This window comes from Branchiostoma lanceolatum, chromosome 11 (assembly GCF_035083965.1).
Source record: "Branchiostoma lanceolatum isolate klBraLanc5 chromosome 11, klBraLanc5.hap2, whole genome shotgun sequence".
NCBI lineage: Eukaryota > Metazoa > Chordata > Leptocardii > Amphioxiformes > Branchiostomatidae > Branchiostoma > Branchiostoma lanceolatum.
The window spans coordinates 18,975,365-18,992,561 of NC_089732.1; the positions used below are offsets into that span (position 1 = coordinate 18,975,365).

General features: G+C 42.0%; 2 protein-coding genes across 3 annotated transcripts in view; both read left to right on the forward strand.

Moving 5' to 3' along the window:
• Positions 1-17,197, forward strand: part of LOC136444697 (cyclin-G-associated kinase-like) — a 50,697-nt gene that overhangs the window by 9,919 nt on the left and 23,581 nt on the right. For both annotated transcript variants that reach the window (XM_066442388.1, XM_066442389.1), the window contains exons 8-17: positions 312-447; positions 1,069-1,178; positions 3,444-3,510; positions 4,194-4,332; positions 4,913-4,962; positions 7,615-7,763; positions 7,963-8,085; positions 14,156-14,289; positions 15,611-15,805; positions 16,972-17,089. In XM_066442388.1, coding sequence (XP_066298485.1) covers positions 312-447; positions 1,069-1,178; positions 3,444-3,510; positions 4,194-4,332; positions 4,913-4,962; positions 7,615-7,763; positions 7,963-8,085; positions 14,156-14,289; positions 15,611-15,805; positions 16,972-17,089 — 1,221 coding nt within the window. The remainder of the gene's footprint in view (positions 1-311; positions 448-1,068; positions 1,179-3,443; positions 3,511-4,193; positions 4,333-4,912; positions 4,963-7,614; positions 7,764-7,962; positions 8,086-14,155; positions 14,290-15,610; positions 15,806-16,971; positions 17,090-17,197) is intronic.
• On the forward strand, positions 8,095-13,392 carry LOC136444698 (zinc finger protein 862-like). Its single transcript, XM_066442390.1, has 7 exons — positions 8,095-9,815; positions 10,261-10,555; positions 10,683-10,804; positions 10,936-11,137; positions 11,276-11,445; positions 11,606-11,814; positions 12,004-13,392. The coding sequence occupies exons 3-7, from the start codon at positions 10,717-10,719 to the stop codon at positions 12,985-12,987; spliced, it is 1,653 nt and encodes a 550-aa protein (XP_066298487.1). The 5' UTR covers positions 8,095-9,815; positions 10,261-10,555; positions 10,683-10,716; the 3' UTR covers positions 12,988-13,392.

The window sequence follows — 17,197 nt, forward strand, 5'->3', positions numbered from 1 at the left end:
AATGGTAAGACTATTGAAAAATGCAACATATGTAACTGAGAAATAGAGGGACATTGATAAAAGTTATGCAAATGAAGACCTAATTTGTATAATTAATGAGAAAATACTGTAATTACATATTGGTAGATAACTGGAATTTCATACTTGTGCCATTTGGAAGTTATGTGAAGGTGAACATGGTTGAATATAAATTATACAAATGAGGGCCTAATTTGCATGATATATACTTCATGGAGATATGAGGTCTCTGACCTCTTGTTGTACAGGCAATCACAGCTCTGTTCTACAAACATGTTCTTCCTCTGTTCTAGGCACTCGGCTGTGTCCTATATTTACTATGCTTTGGTCAACACCCGTTCGAAGACTCTGCTAAGTTGCGCATTCTGAATGCCAAATACTCCATCCCCGAGACGGATGTCAGATACACCGTCTTCCATGAATTGATAGGTGAGTTCATTGTTAGATTTTCCTCTACACGTATTTTTCAGATGATACCTGCCATATGAAAAAAAATTAAAAAGGCAACTCTCAACATTTAGTTGTTGTTCAAAAGTCAAAAACCGCCATGTTCTGTTACAATTAGACATACAAAGTGCCACGTTTGAACTAATCCAACTCCTCTGTTTTGGTTTTTGTTGCAAAAGATTTCTCTTAAAGTTTTTGATCCTCATGCTAAGGATACTTTTATTATGGAGAAGAAAACTTATGTACATATTAAGTTGTCAGTATATTTTTGCCTGAAATCTTGAATTTATCTTAAAATTTGCAAATTGTTGATTGCTTGATTGTTTTTTAAGCCCTTTCAGTTTAATTCTATGATGCACTTTGTGTGATCATTTTCTTTCTTTAATTTGAAGTTGTTTCTATGATATTATAACGTCTGTTTGTAATGTTGATTCAATGAGAAGAGGCCCACAAAGAAACATTTCTTTCTTTTATTACTAATATGATAGTCAAATTTGTCATCATGTTGATTGCTTACATGTATGTGCAAATAAGGGAATGAAAAAAGATGTAAGTTAAGTAAATTATATGTTAAGTTTACAGTTTTTTGTATGTACTTTTCAGACATGATGTTGAAGACCAACCCCACAGAAAGACCAGACATCAATGCACTAGTGGAGAGGCTACAGGAGATCGCTATTGCCCGTAACATCAACCCCAAGTCTCCACTACAGGTGGGGCTGAACAAACCTGGCAGCAGGAAACTTTGTCTGTGTTGGTTGATAACATTATTATGAAAGGAAACGAAACGCACACAACCAACACTTAGTTTAGGAAGAATAGGGACATACAGTCAAACCTGCCTAGGCGACCACCTTTTCAATGCGACCACCTGGCCATGGCGACCGCTTTTTCTCGGTCCCGAAAATTTTCCCCATAGGCACAAGCATTAAGCTGCCTGCCCAAGGCGACCACCCGTCCAACGTGACCGCGACCGCCACGAATTGGGACCGCACGAGCACAATCCCTGCCCATGGCGGCCGCCTAATTTTTAAGCGTGTGGTGACATCAGATCATTTTGCTGTCGGATTTCAAGGAAATGTTTTCAAGACTGTAAAGGATAAAAATAAGGACAAAAATATATGGAATAGCAATGTTATAGCATCGATTCCTCCATGAAGTGTTTTAATAAAACGTTCCCCCTATAAACATTGTAAAGACAAATGTTTGTGATGTTGTTGTGCCTATCGTAATCTTATAGTTTAACGCAAACTCAGTTCCGTTTAAACTCAATTTTAAAAAAGAATACGTAGTGCATGGCGTCAAAAGGCAGATTTCACAGAAATTATTATCTATTTCTTGTATTTTCAACAAAAATGTGTCTATGTCTTGCAAAATTCGCCGAAAAATGACTTCGCGGTGGGCAAAACATCGGGCGAGAAATGTTGTTCCTTGGTCCCGACGCCATCTTGGATTTGGGGCGGCCCAGATTTGGCGTAGCGCTGACTTTTCTAAAACACGATGCTTTTGTGTATGACTATTTACGAATACTCTAGTTATTGGTGAAAATTAAAATTCTTATTTTCTTTTTGTTCCCATGAATCTCACAAACCTTTATTGGACGCTGTGCGTTCTGCTGCACTGACTTACCTTTTGATGCGGTCGCACAGAGCTTGGCGGCGCGGCGCGACGAAATCACCGTTCCGTTTTCATCTTTAGTTGTCAGATCGAAAACTTTTTGACCTTTTCATCCAGCGGTCGGCGCCCCAAAAAAGGCTGGGACCAGCAGGCGTTTTCTAGGGATCTGTCTTAGTCGTTAAAACTTCGATGATGTGCGTGTGTGTGTGTACTATTTAATGTAAAATGTGAATGCGGGAGGGCGCTGCGAGATCATCGAGGCAACCATTGTTTTGTAGTAAAAATTATGACGAAAATTTGTACACGATGTAACTTAGCGGTATACAATTATTACATCGATAACCAATTTTTTTAGGATCTTCCTGTCAATCAGAATTGAACCTGGTGGGGGTCATGCTGTCTAAATTCACATAATTTTCCATCCATTTACGTACTGTGTTTGAAAACCTCGACCTGGAAACATGTGAGTAGAATCCTCTTCATGGCGACCACCTGTCCATCGCGACCGTTTTTGCTCGGTCCGCCGGGTGGTCGCCTTGGGCAGGTTTGACTGTACCTAGATTTTTGACTCCGTCAGCCTTGTTCATGGAATGGACCCATCTACTGCTACTTCCAGGATGTTATGTTGATTAATGATTAATAAATGGCATATTCACAGATTGACACATACATGTAAGAAACCTTAAACAACATAGCAGCCAATGATACCATATTGTACAACTGGCTGAATTATGCAGTCTTAAAATTTGCAAGTTAGAATCATACAAAGAGAGAAAACTGGGATAATCATACAAAACATGTATTGCAAAAGCAGAAATATTAAGAGCACACTTATCCAAACTAGTATAAAAAACAACAGTGAATAATACAGTCAGCAATAGGTGTGAGCACGACAAATTACACATTATGAAATGGTGTTCAGAAGACAGGTAAGTTATAGCACTGTTTCTGTACCTGTCTGATCTGGTGAAAAGTATGCTAAGAATCGTTTATGGAACCTGTTATAGGGACATGTGACTGCAACAACAGGTTGTAAGTGCCAGATAACCTGTGTCATTCAAGCCCACCATCAGACATTGAATAGAGACGGGGGGCGACACAGGTTATCTGGCACTTACGACCCGTTGTTGCAGTCACATGTCTCCAACGTCACGTCCTGGAAGTAGCAGTAGACAAAATTTGGGTACACGCAAGTCCCAATTCTTCCCAGTGTTAGTAGTGTGAAGTTTATTTTATTTATTCACAAACCCAACAGTATTGCTATTCAACCTGTAAATTTAAGTGCAGCAGATTTTGACTGATACTCTGGTTGGAATGGTTTTCCTCTCTCTGATCAGCCATGTTTCATTCTTACCTTCCAGCTGGCTGAGACCCGGGCACCTCAAACCTCCGACAGAACGCCTGAAGAGAGTCAAGCAAGACATTTTGGTAATCACATTTAAGTACCATGTTGTTATTCTGTTTCACCATCTTGTCTATAGGCCAATTCACATAAACTTGTGTTATGTGTCAGTTCTGCAGAATAATGCACAAGCCATATCAGTTTTGAGTTAGTTACAATGTTATCTTATTGTTGACCCCAGAGAAAACATCAAAGGCTCAAGGTCATGATATTTCTGGCCTTTGGTGTAACAAACAGACTGGTGCAGAGGATTGTGTAGCCTGAAACTTGTGAAGATACAAGCTGTATATGTTGGAATACATAATATTGGCAATTTGTGACTAAAGTCTGGTATTGTATGGATTTTTGTGTCTGATAACAAACATGATGGTGGCCTCATTTTCTGACATTGCTGCAGTGCCTGTGAAATTGTTAATGTTTATATTGTATTGTATTGTATTGTATTGTATTGTATGTGGTCCTGGTAAACTGCGCTCGTGGCATAACACACTAGGTTTGTACTGAAGAGTACAAGCTGCATATTTGTACAGATTTATTTGATCCACTCACACCGGGAAGAACCCATACTCTTTTCGATAATTGTGGTGGGATCTTTAACGTGCTCAAGATGTGGCTATCCTCAAACACAGGACCTCCATTTAACGTCCTATCCGAGGAAGGAATGTCCTATTTGAGAGACTTAATATTTTATTGTGCCTCCAATTCTCAGACTCTCCAAGCCATGGCAGCCAAGGGGATTTGGAAGGTGCATCTGGAAATGCCCTATTGGACAAGATGAAGGGTGGGGCAGGGAGTTTCCTCAAAAACCTGAAAGACACTTCAAGCAAGGTCATGCAGTCCATGGCCAAGTGAGTCTTATCATGTCTGAATTGTAATGTTACACACAATGAGCTTGGGTACACTACAGTGCTGTCGGTTACAGTTAATATTGTCAGCGTTGTCGCATCTCTGACCAGTTATTGTCGCGTTTCTGACCAGTTATTTTCCAGTCATTGTCCTGTCTCTGAGCACTCATTTACTCAAACATGCGTAAATCACAGACATAGTGAATCACATGTCCGATTGCTGCTGGTTGCTAAGTTGTGGACTTCAACGATGGTATTATGGGCAACATCCCAACACAAGCAGTTGCCTCAGGAGGTGACAAATTTCTATGGTCTTGTTAGGTTGCAAAACAACCTGAAACATGACCCCATCTCATTAACACTTACAGTGATCAGTCATGATCAGGCTTAGACGTAACTGACTCTCTAGTACCTGACCAACCGCTGACCAGTCTATGACGTGCCACCTTGTTGACTATGACGTTACTTTATATATTTTGGGGCTTGTTGATATATGTATATGACAACTTCTTTTTATTTGTCCATTCTACTTATCAATAATAATATCTTGCATTATAACTGTCTGACATGTTCATTTTTACAGCTACACAAGGACTGACATGGATTTGACCTATGTCACATCTAGACTCATAGGTAAGATATCAACATCATATCTATAGACTTACATTTGTACCTAGGTTCTCAGTATGGCCCCTACCTATCACCTCATTGGCACCAGTAATGCTCTCCACTGGATGTATGTGATGTGTGTGTACATGTATCATTAAAAAAAGGTAAAAGTAGTCCATAGCCTTTTTGAGGCTGTACTGGAAGTGGGTTGTTATCCACTGTGTCAAGGCCACGGTATTAGAAGGTGAAGCCAATCCCTCTCCTTCCACTGCCTTTTACATAATGTACCTCCCCAACTGAAGTCAGGTAGCCATTTTTACACCTGTTTGGAATGAGAAAAGTTGTGTTAAGCACCGTTGGTGCAAACTACTTTCCCACGGGCTGCCAACATTTGTGGCATGTCATGGGATTCAAACCCAGAACCTCTGTAGATAGATTATGTGTACATACTATTCTTTTTCTTATTGTTTATCAGTGGTGACCAAATGTACTTGATAAAGAGAACTTTTGATGTAGGACATGGAAATTTTGCAATGATTTTCCAAAAGAATATTCCATTTTTGGTTTATTTAGTCATTAGAGTTCCCATGGAACACATAGAGATTTCCCCTGATGGTGTCGAAAAAATGCTTCAAGGTTTCAATCCATCTAAAGCATCTGGTCCAGACCAAATACCACCTTGGTTCCTCAGAATGACAGCCACCAAAATAGCACCTGTGGTAACCAATATTTTCCAACACTCGCTAGACACAGGAGAAATTCCCAAAGACTGGAGGGAAGCAAATATATGTGCCATTTTTAAAAAGGGAGATATATATAGAGCGGTCCCCCGCAACTACTGACCTGTCTCACTGACCTGTATATCCTGCAAACTACTTGAACACATTATCCATAGCCATGTCATGAAGCACTTAGAAAGTTACAACATATTGACTGACTACCAACATGGATTCAGAGCAAAGCGATCCATAGAAACACAGCTTATATTGACAGTTCACGACATAGCTGGCGCACTGAACAGTAAAAAACAGGTAGATCTAGCCATACTTGATTTTACTAAAGCTTTCGAGAAAGTCCCACATAGCAGACTCATCTCAAAACTGGAGCACTATGGAATTCAAGGCACTATGTACACTAAGTTGGTTGAAGGCTTTCTTGACCAATAAGGAGCAGACGATAGTGGTAGAAGGCAAGGCCTCAGCTCCAGTTAGAGTTGCGTCGGGCGTACCACAAGGAACTGTTCTGGGACCATTACTCTTCCTCCTGTACATAAACGACTTACCAGACCAGCTTGATTCAAATGTGAGGTTATTTGCCGATGACTGTCTGTTATATATAGAGTAACGTCTACACAGAGTGATTCACAGCTTTTACAAGAAGATTTGAACACACTCGAAGAATGGCAAAGCAAATGGCTCATGCAGTTTAATCCGGAAAAATGTTACATCATGCGCACATAACAAACGAACGAACCCCAATTGTAACCACCTACTAGTTCTGTGGACAGGCTCTAGCAACAGCAAAGAGCCACCCGTACCTAGGCATTATGTTCACAACTGGGTTGAAGTGGAGCACCCATATTAACAAAGTAACAACTAAGGCTAAACAGACATTGGGGGTGATCAAACGTAATTTGTGGGCATGCCCAGCAAAGGTAAAATCACTTGCGTACACGTCTCTAGCAAGACCAAACCTTGAATATGCTGCAACAGTTTGGGATCCATACACAAAGAAGGATAAAGATAAACTGGAGAGGGTACAGAACCAAGCAGCCAGATTCTGCACGAACAACTATGACAGGGGTGCTAGTGTCACCAAATTGAAAGCAGATCTGCAATGGATGTCACTTGAATACAGAAGAACAACGTCCAGACTGTGCATAATGTACAAAATGACTAATAAACTTGTGGACGTACCGACTGATAAGTATCTAATGCCAGCTCTGAAGAGGACTAGAAATAGTCAATTGCTTTTAAGTACCGGAGTTATCAGCCAAGGATTGATGTGTTCAAAAATTTGTATTTTCCGAGAACCATAGTAGAATGGAACTTGTTGTCATCAAGAACTGTAGGAGCTTCCTCACTAAGTAGCTTTAAAGAACGGTTGCAGTCAGATATGCAAAGTCTAGGTGAAACAGACCGTTCGGTGTAATATGACCAGCTGCTGCCGCGCCGCGTGCCTGCGAAGCTGGTGTGTTACACCTAATGGCGGTTGTACTGGCTATATAGATCAGATACAGAAGAGCTACGTGTAGTCAGGCATTAAATTGGACAACTGCAGTGAAACTAAGCAGTAGAATTGTAGCAGTTATGCTATATAAAGAGATCCGACCTGCGGGAGGGCTGGGACCGAGGGTGATGCGGAATACACCGTGTTGTATTTTATTTATGTCATACCCACCCGTGTCCTCGAACAAAAAACTGTAACAACATTGATTCCAACCTCCGAATCCGGTATTCGAATTTTCGACGGCGCGCAACCGGCGCGCTCGAAATGCATTCTAAATATTCTATGGAAGCCCGTGTGATACAACTCTAGAACCTCATGTGATACGGATAGTTATCACACGGTCCGGAACACCTGTATCAGGCCCAGGCATGACATAAGAGCTATTATTGGACTAAAACACACCCATCAAATTAAACTAACCTTTTTTTTGCAAATCTATTTCCCCAGTAATGTCGTTCCCAGCAGAGGGCATTGAAGCCACTTATAAAAACAACCTGGAGGAGATCAGGCTGTACCTGGACTCCAGACACACGGGGCGCTACGCTGTGTATAACCTGTCACAGCGCACGTACAGACATCACAAGTTCCACAACAGGGTAGGTTCTACATACGCATGTATGTTTCATCACAAGGTAAAAGATAAAGGTTGTCACATAACCTTTCTGAGGCCGTAGGGACAGTGGGTTGTAATCAGAGCCCATCTCCTTCCACCGCCTTTTACCTTTAACCAAAGTCAGGTACCCATTTAACTTTATCAGAAAGAATTAAGATAAAGACTTATCCCCTGACTTTCAGGTGTCGGAGTGTGGCTGGCCGCCCAAGCGTGCCCCGTCCTTGTCCAACTTATTTGCCATCTGCAAGAACATGCAGCAGTGGCTGAGACAGGATCCCAGGAACATCTGTGTTCTCCATTGTTTGGTGAGTTACTGTAGACCTTCTACAACTTCACGTCAGCAGTGGTCTGGCTAGACTGGACAGGTGAAATGAAATGAGAGCTGTTGCTTTTATCTAATTTTTGGCGACGCCTCAGGGGCGCGCCTAATATATATTGTGTGCAGTTTGCAAGAATTCTAGGAATTGTACAGGAATGTAAAAGTCTACGGGACGATAACTCAAGAATTGCCTGGATAGATTGTCTTCATATTTAATAGGTGGGTAGGTCTTTGTTAGACCTTGAAATGATTGGATTTTAGGCCCCTTATCGACTTTCTATGGTACTGCAGGGGAACTTTCGCTTTTGAAATCTCGTGTTCTGAACATGCTATGGTCATCATTTTTTAGTGGTGGATAGCTCTCTTTTGGCAAAATAGGTCCTGTAGATTTGGACCCCCTAGCGTCTTTTTTTGAACTACGGAAGCTGAATTTGTCTCAAACATTGAAAGAGAAAAACGCAAGAAGGGATGGTCATGATTTTTGGTATGTAGACAGCTTAAGTAATATGCCAATTATGTAGATCAATATCTAATTTGCATGATTAATGAGGAAAGTTTATAAATCAGCTGCATAGCATTATAGGACTCTCAAACACATGACATATGTAACTGAGAAAGAGATGAATATCGATACCTAATTTGCATAATTAATGACAAAATACTATAAATCCATAGATGGGGGATTTCATTCTTGCATCATTTGGAAGTTAAGTAAATGTGGCCATTATTAGACATTAATCTTGCATATTAGGGCTTCATTTACATTATTTATGAGGAAATGGTACACTCCTTTTTTGTGAGGATAAGACTTTCATACATTGGACAAGTAGGACAATGTGTGTTATTTGGGCAGAGAAGGTGATCAACACTACTGATATAATTTATGCAAGTTAGGTCTTTATTTGCATGTGGCCTCTTGTTTCAGCCCAGCGCCCCCTTGTCGAAATTCAGATTTTAGTTTAGTGACGGAAAAATTTAGTCCCAGCATACAGCCTTCCCTCAGCGATCGGTAACTTTCTTCCATAGATTCGTCCAATTGATGCCAGAAAATAACATGCCTGTTAGTATTAAACAGCGTAAATTTTCCACAGATACGAAAACCGCGACAAAATGACAGTAAAAAGGCGTACAATTGTCTTATTTCACGCAGCTCCCATGCTCTGTTGTTGTTCCGACTCGCCTTGCCTTTTCACGCCGCCATTTTTGTTTTGAAATGCGAAGTCTCGCGTGGCCTATATCTTTATCTATGGGGTCACCTGACTTAGGACGAGAATCTCGCCGTCGTGACCTTTCACCCTAGCGCGGGAGGTTTGAGAGCCGGACGATCTCGGCATTTGTTTACGAAGCATTCAGCCTTTTAAAAATGTCGTGCCGCAACAAGAAGCGCAAGAAAGACAAGGATTGCCCGGGGCAGAGGAAGATCACGTCTTTTTGCCGTCAGAAAGCCGAGAAAGATGGCGCCGAAAGCGAGATCGGATCCATTGAAGGGACGATCGCCGGCGAGGGATCCGGGGTGTCTTTGGAAGAGGCGCCCGCGCCTAGCGTGGTCGCTGCCCCCGAAAGCGCGGGAGACGAGGCCTGCGGGGAATCCGTGCCAGATGAAACCCAGATGGACGGAGAAAAGGATGACAGCCAGATGGACGGAAAAAATGAAGGAAATGAATGTTCCTTTGAAGAGCAGGAGGAGAAAAGGAAGAAGTTAAAACAAAAGTTCAAGTAAGTTACTACTGCTTGTAAGTTGTAATGTAACTGTTAATAACTTGACTTGTTTGTATTTTTTTTGCTATCAATGTCAACCAAAGCAAAAAATTTGGCCATGAATGTCAGTGGTTTGTGTGTTTACATAGCAGCCTACACCAAATTCTAAAACAAAGTGAAATTTTGTTTTCAATGTCAGTGATGAAGGATACAATAGCTTTTCTTATCCATCACTGGGTTTTATCAGTGATTGTTATTATTTTTCTGGTCAATGTTTATTATTTCCTGTTAGAAGTTTCAAATTATGGAAAATTGTAGAACCACCATGTAGACCAAGATCCAAGGTCAATATGAAGGTAATGGACATCTGTTCTATAGGGAAGACTCCCTCCCTCTTTTTTTTGGTGGTTTACCCAACTTTGTAGACCAAATTTGTAATTTCACCCTCAACACAAAATTTCAGGAAGAAGAACTCGGGGCATCGTGTGGGCTACGACGACGAGTGGGCACAGAAGCCATACACGTGGCTGTATCCGGTGAATAACCGGACGGGGATGATGTGCACCATCTGCAAGAGGCACAGACAGCCTCAGCGGAATGGGGAGTACATATGGAGCGTGTATCCAGCCACCTGCCTGCGGTTGGACAAGGTGGTAACCCATCACACGTCGGAGCAGCACACGAAAGCCTGTCTCAAAGATGAGGACCGCTTGGCTGCGGAGGTGAACGGTGGAATCAGACAGGCTTTGGCCAAAACGGTATGTCAATTAAATTCATATTCAAGCTGTTTTTGCATTCCATATTAAATATTCCTGATTTCAAAACCCAATTTAATTCACCCATAAGGTTTTCACAGCTTTTACTTATAATTATCTTCCTACACAGGTTTCCATGAATCGAGGAAGCCGTCAAAGCAGCCATGAAACTTGTATATCATCTTGCAAAGAAAGAAATACCCCACACAACGAACTTTAAAGACATGATCAAGTTTGCTGAATCAGAGTTAGGTAAGGGCAAATGCTTACATGTGGAAATAGATTATTGTTCTGCTGCTACGATATGCTGTTACATAGGAAATTTGATGGTTTAATTTCTCCATTCCAAACTTTGATGACTTTCTTCTGAAAAAAACAAACAGGTTGTGAAGTCCTCCGCCCTCTACATGTGGGATCCAATGCCACCTACACAAGCAGCACCATCGCCAAGGAGTTCCTAGCGGTTATTGGAGCCCTCGTTGAGGAGCAGACTCTGGCGACGGTCAGGGACAGTCCCTTTTTGGGGCTCATGTGCGACGAGACGGTCGACATTTCAACTACAAATGAACTCGTCCTCTACTGCAGGTATGTTACAGCTGAAGTCAATGTTTATCAATACATTGCTATGATGTAATTGTAAAATTGTATGTGGCATGTAACATGTAATAACTTTGTATGTGATATTTGATTATTCTTCCCTTTTTTGCCCTATGCCTGCTGCAGATGCATAGATGGTGCTGGCAAGCTGCAGGTCAAGTTCCTGAAAGTTGTCCCATTGAAGGATGGAAAAGCACTCACCATCAAGAATGCGCTTATGCAGCACCTTGAAGGGAAGGATCTGTCTCTACAGAAAGTTGCAGGTTTCGGCTCAGATGGAGCTGCCTGTATGATAGGTGAGTTTGTAGTGTGTACATGAGCTTCAATACATCCTGCATTCCATTATCTATCAAATCATTTAGCATTATGACACCTCAAGTGATGTGTGGATATGGTTTAATAGATTACTTAAACAAGGAAATGTGATACAATTATTGTTCTAATATTTCTCTCCAGGACGAAAAGGCGGCGTGGCCACTCTCCTGAAAGTCGACAATCAAACGATGATCAACATCCACTGTGTGGCGCATCGTGCTGCCCTGGCTATTGGGCAAGCTGGAGGTCGGGTGAAATACATCGGGGAGACTTTCAAGCCCAACCTCCTCTCGCTGTTCTTGTTCTACAACAACAGTTCTGTCAGAAGTGAAGGGCTGAAAGAGATACAGGTACAGTGTTAGTCAACTTAGTATTTCTCTTGATATGGGAGCAACATGTATTTGTATCTTTTCATAGAATTAGATTTATACTGACCTGTAGCTGTAAAAAGATGATCAATTTTGATGATGTTTGAATTTCTTGTTTCTCTTTTTCTATCTGAGGAACTGTGAATTCTTAAACTATGTTTGTCTTTACAGGAAGTACTTAATGATCTTCAGCTGAAGATGAAGCAGCCGAAAGATGTCAGGTGGCTGAGCCATGACTCTGCAACCTCAGCACTTTATCGCTCCATACGCAGTGTTCTGGTACACCTAAATTCAGAAATGAACAAAGGTGTTGTGATGGCAACGGCACTTTGGGGATGGCTACACACGTACAAGGCCATCGCCACTCTGTATCTCTTGTGTGACGTCCTGCCGCAGATATCTTCGCTCAGCAAGATTTTTCAGCAGAAGAGTCTGGACTTGACTGAAGTCCAAACTACAGTGGAGGCAAAGAAGAAGATTGTGAGGGAGGCAAGAGACGCGCCCATTGTAGGAGGCAGACTGGAGGAACTGGACCATGACCTAGGTCGTCAGGGTAGACTACATGATCTGGAGATCCAGGATTCCCCTAAGCAGAGGCAAGAGTTTGCAGCACTCCGACGGAACTTTGTCGACAACATCATCGACAACTTGGAGGAATGCTTCCCCCAGATGGAGTTGTTGAGCGCTTTCAGCATCCTGGATCCTGCCCACTTGCCGGAAACCATGACGGGAGACTACGGGTGGGAGAGTATAAACACGTTGTCCGAGTTCTACTCAGAGGGGGCCTACCCCATCAACAGGCGGGAGCTCAAGGACGAGTGGATTGGTTTCAGGCAGCAGCTGCCAAGCTACAAAGGCAAGACACCCAAAGCCATGTGTCAGTTGGTATCATCTAACATCACCCTGTCCTGCCAGTACCCAAACATCAAGGGGCTCTACAACAGAATGATGGTCATCCCCGCTCACACGGCAGATTGTGAGCGGGCGTTCTCGTGCCTTAAGAGGGTGAAGACCAGGCTCCGGTCCCAACTCACCGATGCAAACCTCAACCACCTGCTTATGGTGAGAATTGAGGGGCCCGACATCAGCGACTTTAACTTTGATGAGGCCGTGGAGCGTTGGGGGGGCCTGAGGAACAGAAAAATCCTCATCTAATCACCTTGTATGCCACTACCTCACAGACACTATTCACTCAAGTTAAAGATAAAGATGTCAGGCACTGCAGTGTGACTTTGTATTACTTTTTGACTTATTTTGTTTCTGAAAACGTGTCTGAAGAAGTCTAGATAAACATTCTGTTAACTGTTAATGCCTTGAACCTGTAGACTTGACTTACATGTATGAATACCAAGTCTCAAGATGTGACTGTGTATTACTTTTTGACTTATTTTGTTTCTGAAAACTTGTTATTCCTACCACTAAGATAAGAAGAGAATCACTGGAAAAGATGAAAACATTCATTGAAAAGTGTAAGCACCATGTTTGATTTGAGATTCTCTTGAAAGCATGGGTTCTGAGCATAAGATACCTGAAGTCTAAATAAAAATTCTGTTAACTGTGTCTGTCATCCTGTGTCTGTCATCAATCACAGGTAACTATGTTTAAGAATTTGTTTAGGTCCAGGTATGTTTCATATAGAGTCTGTAATGTTTTAAGTGACTTTGCCCTTACTTCAGGAGGGAGCATAAATGGTCCTTCACAAAGCCTCTGAATGGCCCAATTGTACCTTATTTTTGCAAAAGCTCCGCAGAGCGGCGGGGGGGGGGGAACCCCCCTTCCGCACCATCCCCCCCCCTTGGTCGCTTCGCTCCCTCGCATGAGTGTGTTCCCCCTTGTTCAATTTTTCTAGAAAAACCCCTGGGTAGGAACCTGTTTGATAGTTGCCTGCACTGAGAATTCTAGAAGTTACATTTCACAATGTGTGCATGCTGGTCAATAAATCTAAGTTTGATTGTATTTTAGATAGATGAAACATACAAAATGTTTGTATTGTTGTTTGATAATATTATGTTCAGTTGCTTACAAGTTCATATTTTTCCGAGCACTTCCGAGCAAATCCTCTAACCAAAGCAAAAGAGAAGTAGATTTAGTAGAACAACAATAATTATTTTATACAGAAATCACCGAAGCATGCAGTCTTCAGCTGTAACTTAGTTCAGTAAAAATTTGATTAAAAGGCAGGCAGAATTTTCCAGCAGTATTCTCTGTTGCTGCCAAGAGGTTATATTTTGTAAGTTAGAAATACTTGTTTTGGTTTACCTGGAGCATGATTCCATGGAAACACTCCGCCATAGCCTGACGACGGAAATATTTTTGATTTCAGGATGGGAAAGTTTCTTCAGCGACTGTTGTGTGTGCTTTCCTGGCCTTCTGTAAGCTGTTCACCTCCCCAGAGCCGGCTCTCTACATGTTCAGTATGAGGAGGGCTCCTCCTGGCATAGGTCCTTGCCATAAGAGGTAAGTAATCATCCAGAAGGCCACAGCAAGTAATTTTTATGGATGACATCCTCGGCAGACTCCAAATTTAGTGTGCGCAGGCGAAAAAAAAAAGGCGGGCAAAAAAACAAGATATTCACATTTTCAAACTTGAATACCAAAAAGCATGTTAAAAAGAATTGAAGCGATAAAACATGGTATTACAACCAACAAGTCTTTTATCCCTGTATTCAATAAAACAGTAACTTATATTAACATTAACTCAACAACATCAAAATCATTGTAGATTTACACTGTATATAGAGAGAGAGATCTGGGTTTGTATTGCACAATCATCAAGAACGCAGGCACAAGGTTTGTACGGGAGTCTTCTGAGTCATGAGACAGACTGACTGTGACTACATATTACTGGTATGCTGGCTTTGCTCACTTTGTTTCAACTGAAGTTCTCTCCGCTATTGCTGTCCTGACTGTCTGCCTGAATTGCCGTGCCTCAGAAATCCCCCGTCTTTTTATTCTGTCTTCAACAGATCTAGACAGACAATAGTCTACTCAAACCGCATGACATTTAGTTACTTCATCTGACTCAAAATCAGGCAAAAATCAATCTGCGTGCTAGTGTCATCCATAAGATTTACTTGATTTACCCGGTGGCTTGTAACTGCAGCAGAACTTCTGGTTTCCATATCTCCATATCACTTAACTTTTGTTTTCCTTGTCATGAGTCATCATCCTGTGAGGTATACTAGAGGCATATCCCGCGGGAGTCCCACAGCACCTTACCCTAGTGTGTCTAAACTGAACATGGCACAGTCAAGACACTGTTAGCGATGTCATCATCTCTTACATGTACATCATACTACATGTAGCTGTCTTTGTCAATGTCATGTAGTTTGTATTTTAGGACAGGCATGCATACAATGCATACATGCCACTTCTACCACGGGCCGCACTTAGCCATGCACCTCGCCTACCCTAGACACGACGCCCCACAGCGGGTTTGGTCCAGTATCATTTAAGACTAAGACAATTGTACATTTATATGAACTATCATCAGTTACAATAATGATGATTGTACTATTCAACAAAGATTTTGTATGTTATATGTACATGTGTAACCAAATACAAAATTAATGACAGAAAAAAAATCTTGTTGTCTTCTTTGTATCTCATATTACAGACGTGGTAGAATGTATAATGAAGTCGCCTGTCTCCTGTTACAACATCTTTTGTCCCTATCTTCAGTAACTGTTTTATCATCAATAGTCACCCAGCTTTTGGCGATGCCTCAGGGGTGGAGCCATTACTGATGATGTGTTTATTTGTCTGTGACCTTGTTCAGGTACATTGAGTATGTTTGTGATATGATGGGGGACAAGGCAGTCCTTCCCCACAGCAGGCCAGTCATGCTGAAGGCTGTGGTGATGAAACCAGTTCCCCTGTTTAACAAGCAGAGAACTGGCTGCCGGCCGTTCTGTGAGGTGTATGTCGGGGACGACAGGATTCTCACCACCTCAGAGGAGTATGAAAAAATGAGGTACCGTTATAGTCTTATTACAGTGTCTAATGTCGAACAGCGTTCTGAGAAATCTAACTTGAAAATGATGTGCTATTTACAGCATGATATTACTTTTTATATCACTTCTACTTGTGTATCATCCATTACAATTGACACTCCATTGAACATGACTGTCCAGATGCATGTAGGTTTGGTTTTGGCAAAAGCTAGAGGTAGTCCCATAGCCTTTTTGAATGGGCAGTGGGTTGTTATCCACTGGCACGGTATTGGGAGGTGAAGCCCATCCCTTTCCGTCCGCCGCATTTTACCTCCCTAACCAAAGTCAGGTACCCATTTACACCTGGTTGGAGTGAGGAAAGACTTGTTAAGTGCCTTTCCCAAGGGTACAACGTAGATGGTATGTCGGGATTCAAACCCAGAACCTCTGTGTTCAGGGCCAAACACTCTAACCGTTACGCCAACATGACATCACTGTTTTGATAGTTTTTACGTTTATTTCAGACAACACATTGAAAGAACAAACTGTGTTAATGATATCTTTTTCGATGGAGATTTGTGTTTCAAGCACATTAAAACAAGTTGATCATGGGTGCACAAGAGGCAAAAAAGTGCTCGTAACCTAATTATCAACAGTACACCTTAATGTCTCTCCCATGCAGTGGTTACTCCAAATGAAAATCAGCCGGGGTTCGTGCGAGTGCCAAAATAGCCCGGCATCCATAGGGAGTTCCTCCCCTTGAAAGTGCCCAAAAAACAGCCTGTACAGTACTCAGCTGGACCCTTGGCATTAGTCTGTCAAAAAACAAAGGGCTCCAAATACTGGGTGCATGAATTGTGCACTTTTGTGCACCCAAAATAGGAGCTGTGCATCAGTCAGAGTTTATATGTCGGGATTCTGACGGATGTCTGACGGCTTCTGAATAACGACTTTTTGACCCGTCAATGACGTGCCGCCTTGTTAACTATGACGAGATCGGTACTGTACATGCCATACATGTACAATGTATGGTAGCTCATGTTGCGGGCTAGTTTTATCAAGGGCCATAACTCAATTTTACCTGCACTAACCTGCAGTTAAGGAGGTATTTTGGGCCCTGATGGGATGTAAGTGTAGATTGAATGATGCCACAAAATCAGTAAACCATTGCTCCATGCTGACAGAAGTTAATGTTTGTCCTGTGCAGTGGTTTCTCCATTGAAGATGGTCGTGTTGTGATCCCTGTGAACTTACTGCTGACAGGAGATGTGGTGGTACAGCTGTATCATGCAAGATCAACATTCGGGGGCAAGATGCAAGGCAAGGTCAGTTCAAAGTTCACTTACACAACTGCTGCATCTGAACATGTTGGGCAATATGCCACTTGGGTAAGATAATGCCAATAATACAGATGCAGTCAAACCTGTATTAGC